Here is a 9,925-nt window from a genome sequence, read left to right as displayed (position 1 = left end):
AGCCCGAGCCCGAGCCAGCGCCGCGGACAGACGGCCCTGGGACGGAACCCTGGACGGACACACTGGCGGAATGGGCGGCAGCTGGCCCCGGCGTGGGCACGGAGAGGCCCAGCCTCCGGACACATCCAGAAGGGAGCGGCCACGGGTCGGAGCTGGAGAGAGCCCATAGCTTTTGGACTGAACCGCAAACGCGCGACCTCCGAGCCCACCCTGTGAGTGCCAGCCCCTGGGCAGAGCTAGAAGCAGATGGGCCCCAGGTCCTGCCAGAGAGGGACAGGTTCTGTGCTGATGGCCCCAGAAGCCACAAGAACTGTCCCAGTGTCCCCCCTCAGCCGTGGTGGGGCTGCCCCTCAACACACCCAAGTACCGATGGCTGCAGGACACCACAGGAGACGGACGGCCACTGGACAGAGCCACAGGATCCTAGATCCCAGACACCACAAGCCACCGAAACCGCCTGGCAGCAGCCTGGCCCTGGGGGACCCTGGGCAGGGCCTGGGACAGACTGCCTTTGCGAAGAGCCCCACAGAGAGGACCCGGGAAAGGAACCCGAGGCCGGGGAGCTGGTGACTCACCTCTGCACTCACCTGGGGTCTAGCCCCCCAGGGTGCACCGTGCCCCGCCTCATCATCACCCCTGAGACCCCAGAGCCTGGGGCCCAGCCAAGGGGGCCCCCCTCCCAGTTCGAGGGGGGCAGTGGTGGCTTCTCCTCTGCCTCCTCTTTCGACGAGTCCGAGGATGACATCGTGGTGGCTGGGGGCGGAGGTGCCAGCGACCTTGAGGATAGGTCTGGGGTGAGTGGGACCCCCCTCCCCGAGCCACGGGCCCAGGCTCCTTCTTATCCCCCTGTCCTGCCTGTAGTGGAGCTCCCCTCCCTCTGTCAGTCTCCTCTCAGCTCCCCAGGAGCGGATTCACCTCCAGCCTCTGGCTTCTTCCCTCTGGCCCCCTGGTTACTAACCCTCTACAGTTAGGCCTCTCTCTACATCTCTCATCACCTTTTCCCCACCCCCTCTAGTCCTGAGTGCGCAAGCAGAGTGCAGGGTGCCTGGGAGATGCTGAGACGGTGTGTGTACTTGTGTCTGCAGCAATCCCCTGTGGAGTCTCCGAGCTGAAGTCTGGCCTGAAGAGCAGCCACAGGGAGACTAAACGCACTGCCATCGAATCCATTCTGGCTCACGGGGACCCTAGAGGGCAGGATAGAACTGTAACTCTTGATGATGGGAGTAAAAAGGCTCATCTTTCTTCAAACTCTGACCTTGCGGTTAGCAGACCAATGTGTAACCCACTCCACCACCAGGGCTCCTCATAGGGCGAAAGACAGGGTGTACTTGCGGTGCCAAGTTTCTCCGCCTGGGGCTTGGGGCGACCTTCAGGGGTCTGGGAAACTTCTCTTACCTGGTAACCCACTTGTACAGTTTTCTAGGGAGTAGGCCCCCAAATGCGATCAGATTCTCAAAGGGCTGTGTGAACCCAAACACTAAGGGACCCCAGCCTAGCCAGAAGCCTTCCCAGTCTGCCCTCAGCCCCAGACTGGCCCTTCTCCCTAGGGACCCCTGCAGATGCTCATTTGCGGCCCCCACCTTGCTCCCAGCGTGGGTGCGGTCCTTCCCTGGTGAATCAGGAGGGCCAGCCGGGCAGGTTTTGCCTCACGTGGTCTGGGTGCGTCCTGTCTGCCAGGCTGCCCGCCGGGCACTCCCATCCTCTAGGACCCCCTCGGTGGAGTTGGTCCTGGGACGTGCGCACACACATGGCCCTGAGCATGAGAGACAGAGACCTGCCCCTACTTGCCTGTGCTGGGACACAGGAGCTGGTCCAGCGGGGCTTTTTGGCTTTGCTTGTTTTTCTCTGCCGATTCACTCCCCACCTTGGCATCTCAGAACAACCCCCCCACTCCCCCGCCTCCGATTTGAAAGTGAGTCAGTACTGCTCGTGCTACTACTGCTAGCAGCTAGCAAGCACTCATGGCCAGCCGGGGAATGAGAGCTCAGAATGCATTTCATCCTCCCAGGAACCCCATGAGGGAGACCCCAGCCATGACCACCCCTATTTCGCGGACGAGGAAACCGACAGTCCAGGGACACACACTTTGCAAGACACCGTGGAGATTCGAACCCAGGCCAGCTAGCTCCAGAGCCCACGCTTTCAAATTCGGCATCGCTCTGCCTTAAGGAGCCCTGGGTAGGGTGGTGGGTTACGTATTGAGCAGGGTCAGCAGTTCGTTCGAAGCCACCAGCCCCTCGGAGGGAGGGAGCCCAGCGGGGTGGACACGGCTCTCAAGTACCACCGCAGTAACGCCGAGGGGCAGGTGGACTCTGCCTTGGAGGGCCCAGCTAAGTCGGAATCGACTGGAGGGGTTTGTTGGTAGCGCCACAGGTTAAGCACTGGGCCACTGACTTGAAAGGTGGTGTGGCCAGAAGCCCCTGCCCCCCCAGATGCTCTACAGGAGCAAGGAGTAGACTCCGCTTCCTGATGGCAGCGTGCAGCCTGCAAGCCTGGGAGTCGATCAACTCACTGGCCGAGGGTAGGGTTTTGTTTGTTTGTGGGGTGCTCTAACTACGGAGCCTTGGTGGTGCGGCACGTTACGTGTTTGGCTGCTAACCGAAGGGGTCCCCTGTCCACCCTGACTGCTCAGCGGCAGAAAGGCGAGGCCGTCGGCTGGCTCCGAGTGGAGGGAGCCGGCCTCCAAGACCGCGTGGAGCCCATCCGCTCTGCGCAGTAGGGCCGCCGGGAGCCAGAACCCGGAACCAGTGCCAAGGTGGTGGGTGTGAGGGTTTGCGTTTGGCTTCTTGGTGCGATGCCTTTTGCCAGGCAGGGTTGGCCATTGCCAACCCTTCTTGAACACTCCCGGAGCGGGCTCGGGCCAGGTCTCTGAGAGGCTGTGGGTACCTGACCTCCATCTTCGGGGTGGCATTGCGGCAGAGAGAGGGGAGGGGAAGCCAGTCGGTGGAACAGCAGACGTGGGCAGCTCAGGCTCATCTCTGTTGTTTCCTTCACCCTTCCAAGGGGCACCTCCTTGGCCCCCCCACCCCCACCCCCGCATGTCCAGGGCTCCCCAGGGCCTCAGATAGCCATCAGGAGCTCCTGTCTTCAAGGCCTCTTTTCTCCCCCCACGCACCCCACTCCACTGCCGTGGAACCAAAGTACATGCTGTCCCTCTTGCCCACGGCCGCCGGCCCCCTCGCCTCCTTGCCCTCTGGCTTTAGTCTGCAACCCTGCCCGCCTTCCAAGCCTGACCCTCTTCCCGTTTTTCCCCTGCCCACCTTTCTTTCCACAGCCTGGGTCAGACTGCGCCCCTGGGAATACAGCATGGACCCCAATAGCCCTTGCTCCGGCCTCTGTGGGGTTCCTAAGCCAGGAACTCTCTGTCTGCACGGAGCCATCTGTAGACAGTGATGGCCCAGAGGAACCAGGGCTGGCCTGGGCGGAGGCCCAAGGGTCTCGTGGGGCTTGTGAAGTTGTGTGACCAGTTCCTCGGAACCCAGGAGGGAGCTTCCCTGAGGAGGGGATGGGTGCACAGAGACCATCCTGAAACCAGCGGAGAAGGCCCCCATTGACCCCCCGGTTGGGCGTGGTTAGTTAAGGCCCCCACTGATCCCCGGTGGGCGTGGTTGTGGCTTGATCATAGGCAGGTGACTTCACCCCTCTGGTCCTTGGCCTGGCTTCTTCGTGTGTAACCCAGAGACACCCACCGGGAGGAGGGGTCGGGAGATTTTGTGGTTTGAGGGGTAGTTAGGTTATGGCGCAGAGAGGCTTTGTCCATGCACCTGGAATGTTCCAGGTGTTTAGTAAACAGGAACCTTTATTAATCACCTCCCCACCTCCTCAGGGTGGAGGGGACTGACTAGCCCTTCCGGGATTCTGCAGTCTAGTACCTCGCACCTGCTTGGCAGCTGGGCTCTGAAGGGGTGGGGACAAAGAACATGGAGCGCCCTGGGTCCTGGGGAGCAGGAGGGGTGTGTGTCTCGGTAAGAGCCACTCAGCTTCCTCCTGGAGCGAAGTTGGGAACCTCTGCGTCAGGCTTGCCTCATTCGACCCCGTAGGAGGGCAGCCGCCCCACCAGATGTGCAAGGGGACACTGCCCTATGGGAACAGACTGCCACACGTTTCCCCTGAGGAGTGGCCGTTGGGTCCCCATCAAGGGCTGACCTTTCTGTCAAGCACTTAGCCACTGTACCACCAGGACTCCTCTGAGCAGGGCGCCCCTCCTCAGACTTGCTCAGTGCCTGTTAGGTGCTCAGGGCAGAGACTGTGTGTGTGGGTGTTTGAGGTGAGTGTTTTTGAGGATGAGTGTTTTAGTGTGACTTGTGCATGAGTGTGTGGACTGTGTGTGTGAACTTGAGTTGCATGTGTGTTGTGTGTGTGTGTTAGAGGTGTGTTTGAGAATGAGTGTGAGTTGTGCATGAGTGAGTGTGCATTAGAGGTGTGTTTGAGAGTATGAGTTGTGCATGAGTGTGTGAGAATGAGTGAGTGTGAGTTGTGCATGAGTGTGTGAACTGTGTGTGAACGTGCGTTGCGTGTGTGAGTTGTGCATGAGTGTGTTAGAGGTGTGTTTGAGCATGAGTGTGAGTTGTGCATGAGTGAGTGTGTGTTAGAGGTGTGTTTGAGGGTGAGTATGAGTTGTGCATGAGTGTGAGAATGAGTGCGTGAGTTGTGCATGAATGAGTGTGAATGTGTGTTAGAGGTGTGTTTGAGAATGATTGTCTCGGTGTGATTTCTGCATGAGTGTGTAGACTGCGTGTGTGTGAACGTGCATGTGTGAGTTGTACATGAGTGTGGGTGTGTTAGAGGTGTGTTAGAGAATGAGTGTGAGTTGTGTAGGGGTGTGTGTGTCTTAGAGGTGTGTTTGAGAATGAGTGAGTGTGACTTGTGCATGTGTGTGTGTGAACATGCGTTGCGTGTGTGAGTTGTGCATGAGTGTGTTAGAGGTGTTTGAGAATGAGTGTGAGTTGTGTATGGGTGAGTGTGTGTGTTAGAGGTGTGTTTGAGAATGAGTGTCTGAGTGACGTGTGCATGAGCGTGTGGGTGAGAGTGTGTGTGAGTTGGTGTGTGTCTGAGAGTTGTGCATGGGAGTGAACTGAGTGGCAGCATGTGTGTGACTCACACTCTGATCTTGACTCAAGGAGCCCCCGAGTGAGTCAACGGTGGTGGAACCAGAACCCAGTGTGGGGTTTGCTTCCCTGTTTTGTTTTTTCAAATCTTTTCTCTCTGTCATTCTCTGCATGGGCCCCTTTCTCCTGTCATTATCGCCTTCTCTCTCTCTCTCTCTCTCTCTGCCGTTTCCAGACTCTGATCGCTCGGGCTGGGGCTGCCTCAGCTTCCGTCAGAGCCAGCCTGCGACTTGGGAAAAGGAAGGGCAGTGTGGGCTTTGGTGTTCCCATTCCGGTGGCCAGTGTTGACCTCGGGTCAGTGGTGGGTGAGGGGGTCACACAGCGTGGAAGTCACACACTGGCCCTGCAGGCTTCCGATCGGAGTGATCCTTCAGCTCAGGTTTCTCTGGACAAAGCCAGCCCAGGGCCCAAGTTCAGGAGGACGGGGAGGGAGGCCCTGTGCTGTGGGACACACGTTGCCCAGGATGGATGGGGTCTCTGTCCTGCTCCGTGTCCCCGCCTCCAGCCATCCTTGCCTGCCTCTGTCTTTCCCCTGGAAGATGTGACCGGGTTTCTGGACCGAGATAGGCCTTCCATGTTTTCAGTGAGTGAGTGAGTGAGTGAGTGAGCGTGTGTGTGTGTGTGTGTGTGTGTGTGTGTGTGTGTGGCGTGTGTGAGTGTGTGTGTGTGTGTGTGTGTGTGTGTCGGGAGGAGGGAGTCGTGGGGAGATCAGGAGGTTGCTTGTTAGTGCAGCAGAGCTGGGCCTCTCATCACTCACACCCTGCCTCTCACAGCCGTGGGAGCCAGTGAGGAGGACAGAGACTTCAGAGACACAGACATGAAAAGCAGGAGGCAGAGACAGAACTGGGGAGACACACAAACGCTCCCCTGCCTTTACAGAGGCCTTTGGGAGGATCCCCTGAGTACAGAACTAGGCGGGGTCTGACAGGGAGTCCCAGGAAGCCCCCTGCCTCTAGAAAGACCCAGGCCCGCTTCCCGCTGCACATCAGCACACGTCCGTCCTCCTGCCCCTCCGTGGTGTTGGTCCTGACCCCTCTCTCTGCTCCACACAGCACAAGCCGTGGAAGAGGCTGAAGACAGTTTTGAAGTACTCGCCTTTTGTCGTCTCCTTCCGGAAACACTACCCGTGGGTGCAGCTGTCCGGACACGCTGGTGAGAGCTGGGTGCCGTGGGCCGAGACGCCAGGGCTGGGGCATAGGCAGGCCTCCCGCGCCTCGGTTTCCCCCTCTGTCGAAGGGCCTGGCGACAGTCATCTCATGGGGCTGCTGGAGGGAGCAGGGAGGCCTGAGCCCTGCCAGAAGAGCCCGGGGCAGAGTGCTGGACTCCGCTGTCACGGTGTCGGGTGGGAGGGCATCGGTTCTGGGCGAATTACTTTCTCCTCTGGGGACAGGCCGACTGCCTTCGAGGGGCCGCCTGCCTTCGAGGGGCCGCCTGGTGAATTGAAATCAAAAGACATCTCGGAGCTGAGGCGGAGGCCTCTCATAGATCGAACTTGTGGTTCCCTGCTCCCTCCCTAAGGAGCCCCTCGGCGTAGTGGTTACGAGTTGGGCTGCTAACCGCAAGGTCAGTAGTTCTAAACCATCAGCCGCTCTGGCTGCTCAGAGGGAGAAAGGCGAGACCATATACAGCCATTAAGAGTTGCTGTCTCAGATGCCCCCGGGGGGCAGTTCTGCCCTGCCCTGTAGGGTCACGGTGCATTGCAATGGCCGCGAAGGCAGCCAGTTTGGTTTTTGTGTTTAGTTGCCCCTCAGGGAGCCCTGGTAGTGCTGTGGGCTAGACAGCTGGACTTGGACCTGCAAGGTTGGCCATTCAAACCCACCAGGTGCAGCTCAGGAGAAAGCCAAGATGAGGCTGTCTGCTCCCACAGAGATGGAGGATCTCAGGAAATCCTCTACAGGGTTGAGCCTGGCGCCAGCCTCAGGCCTCACGGTGCTTGGGGAGGGAGACAGGCTCGTGGCCCCCTCCAGATGAAGCAACCGGAGCAGCTCGCGGAGATGAAGCGGGGGCTCTGCGGGCCCACAGCTGGCCGGGGGCAGCCCCGCGGCTCCTCGTCACCGTGTCCTCTGGCCTCTTGAGCAACAACCCTGAGCAATGCAAATGTCTTTTGGAAAAAAAAAAAAGAATGTGATGGGAAAACAGGAAGAATGAGACAAGACGGGTGTTTGTTCTATTCCCGGGCTCCCGCCTGCTCAGCGCTTCCCACAAGCTCGGGCGGCTTTCAGGACGGAAAGCTGGCGTCACCTGGGCCACTGGGGAGACTTCGGGATGAAGTCTCTGGGTTCCAAGCCACCCTTTTCCGCTTCCTGGCTGTGTGACGGAGACCGAGTGACTCAACATGGTCATTCCGGAGGGTTCAGATCCGGACAGGGGTACCCAATGAGGGTCACCCCTCCGGCCCGGTGACGGCCCCCCTCACCCCCTGCCCTGAGGTAGGTTTAACTATGGGTCCTATTTCCCAGATGAGGACATTAAGGCTGTGTGTCACACAGCCTCTGTGCAGTCGACTTGGGACCCAGACCCAGACCTGGCTCCAGAGCCCACCCTCGGGGTGAGTCACTGTGCTTTCCAAAGGGGACTCTCTTGTTAGTCTCGCTGCCAGACAATGAGGCTGACCAGATAAAAGATTCCCCCCCCCTTTTTTTTTTAAAGGGAGAAATGCTAGATGAGATAAGAAAACCCCCAAACCAAACTCACTGCCACCCCGCCGTCCATGCTGGCTCGGCGATGCCAACTAAGGGCAGAGCTGCCCCTGTGGGTGTCCCAGGCCGTAACTTCACGGGAGTAAAAGCCCCGTCTTTCTCCCGAGGGTCGGCTGGCGGTTTCTCACTGCTGACCTGTGGCCATTGCGCCATCAGGGCTCCTGAAACAGAAAAAGCATCTTAAAACAACGAAGCTCAGCTAACGAAGGAAGCTGGGCCTCAGGGGCCACCCAGTGAGAACTGGAACCAGATTGGGTGCTGATGGCAGAGCTGGGGGGCTGGCTGGACTTGACGATCCATAGGGGCATGTTTTGCTGGGTATCAGCCAGCCAGGGCCACACACAGTGGCTCAGAGCACCATTCTGGGGTTCTCCCCCAGCGCCTCAGGTGCCTGGAGATCAGCTGCCCTCAGCTGGACGTGGCTCCAGGCTGGGTGGCAGGCCCAGGTATACCCCGTCGGTCACTTGTCCTCCTTTGCAGCAGTGGGACAGCTGAAGCGGGTTTTTCTCATGGCCGGAGCAGACATTTAAAAGGACCAGCAGATCACTCAGATAGAGTTCAATGAGATGCTAATATCCTATTGGCTAAAGCAAATTGTGTGGTGCCTCCAACGTCAGTCAGTGGGCAGCAAGCGTATTCCCCGCTCCCATTTTTTTTTTTTTTTTGAGCTGTGACTGAAGACTGGCCCCAGGCTTGAATCCTGATTCTTTGGACCTTGCTTTCCCCCTTTGAACACTGAAGGATCATCCACGCGAGCCGGCAGGATGCAGCAAGGACGAGGGAGAACACGCAATGAGGGTTTGCTTCTTGATCAGCGGTGGTTCTCTGTGCGCCTCCAGGCCTGTACAAGGCAGAAGAGAAGCTCGCATCCAGCCAGGGTGTTAGACGTGAGAGCGTGGACGACAGTAGAGCTCAGTCAGCTCGTTCTGCAGAGGACAACGTAATACATCTCTTAGGGCGAGCCAGCCAGACACACACGAAAGTTGTTGGTGTCGCTGGGTGACCCTAAACGGCCCCCACTCGCAGCCACCCCGTGCACCATGGAACAGAACACTGCCTGCTTCCCTGCGGTGCCCCCCGTCATTCTCTCTCTGTTTGAGCTCATTGTCACAGGCACCACATCATTCCTCTTTTCTGCTGTCCCTCTGCTTTACCACGGGCGTCCCTCTCTGGGGCTGGTCTCCCCTGACCACCTGCCCAGCGTCCTCCAGATGACGTCTCAAGGATGGTGACCCTTGCCTCTTAAGGAGCGCGCCGCCTCTACTTCTCCAAGACGCGTTTGCCCATTGGCAGTCCACAGTGCTTTCAGTATTCTTCACCAGCACCATGAGTCAAATGCACCGCTTTCTTCGTGGGCCTTCCTCATGTCAGTTTCCAACTGTCACGCGCATACGCTGTGGCTCAGGTCGGGCGCACCTTAGTCCTCTAAGTAACGTCCTTGCTTTTCAGCACTTCAAAGAGGGCTTGTGCAGCAGATTGGCCCAATGCAGTGCACCCAAAACCAGTCCTAGGAAATAGGTACCGTATGTACTCGAGTATGAGCCAATCTGAGTATCAGCCGAGGCACCAATCTTACCACAAGAACTGCATTAAAAATGTGCTTTTCAACTCGGGGTATACACAAGTATATACGGTAAATACACGGTCCTGTGTGGCACTGAAACAAGCCGTGGGTTGAACTAGACAGCCTGCGCTCACCAGCAAAGGGAGACAGACCAGGAGCCTGTGGGTCCTGCTCATCCTTAGATCGAGTTGTAGAAAGCAAGGCCCTGACAAGGATTGTGTCGGCAGGCCTGCCGTCTGTACGTGATCTAGGTACCGCTGCTCCGATGAAACTGTGCCACAGTGGTATCACGGTTTGTAAACAACCACCACCCAAAACTCCCCAAACCTGGTGGTGGTTTAAAAAGCCGGCGTGGTGGAGGAAACCCGTTTTCCATCGGATTATCCTTATGGGTTTTCAATCAAGTCTTTAAACAAGGCCCAAGAAAGCAAGGGCCGAGGGGGGTTGTTTCTGGGGTTTCTGGGAACTCAGCTTGGACAACTAGCAGGCTGGGAGCTGGAAACCCGCCCCCCACCTCCCCACCCCCAGATGACTGTGGTCTTTTAGTCACCCTT

At 58.2% G+C, this 9,925-nt stretch overlaps 1 protein-coding gene across 1 annotated transcript in view; it reads left to right on the top strand.

Moving 5' to 3' along the window:
- The window catches only part of ITPKC (inositol-trisphosphate 3-kinase C), a 22,542-nt gene that overhangs the window by 4,670 nt on the left and 7,947 nt on the right, over window positions 1-9,925 (top strand). Inside the window, exons 2-3 of the mRNA XM_045292699.1 lie at window positions 3-794; window positions 6,161-6,260. Coding sequence (XP_045148634.1) covers window positions 3-794; window positions 6,161-6,260 — 892 coding nt within the window. The remainder of the gene's footprint in view (window positions 1-2; window positions 795-6,160; window positions 6,261-9,925) is intronic.

Source organism: Echinops telfairi, unplaced genomic scaffold, assembly GCF_000313985.2.
Source record: "Echinops telfairi isolate 266 unplaced genomic scaffold, ASM31398v2 ScPeMD7_655;HRSCAF=1070, whole genome shotgun sequence".
Taxonomy (NCBI): domain Eukaryota; kingdom Metazoa; phylum Chordata; class Mammalia; order Afrosoricida; family Tenrecidae; genus Echinops; species Echinops telfairi.
The sequence above is the reverse complement of the archived record's forward strand: the minus strand, read 5'-3'. Positions and strand labels throughout refer to the sequence as shown.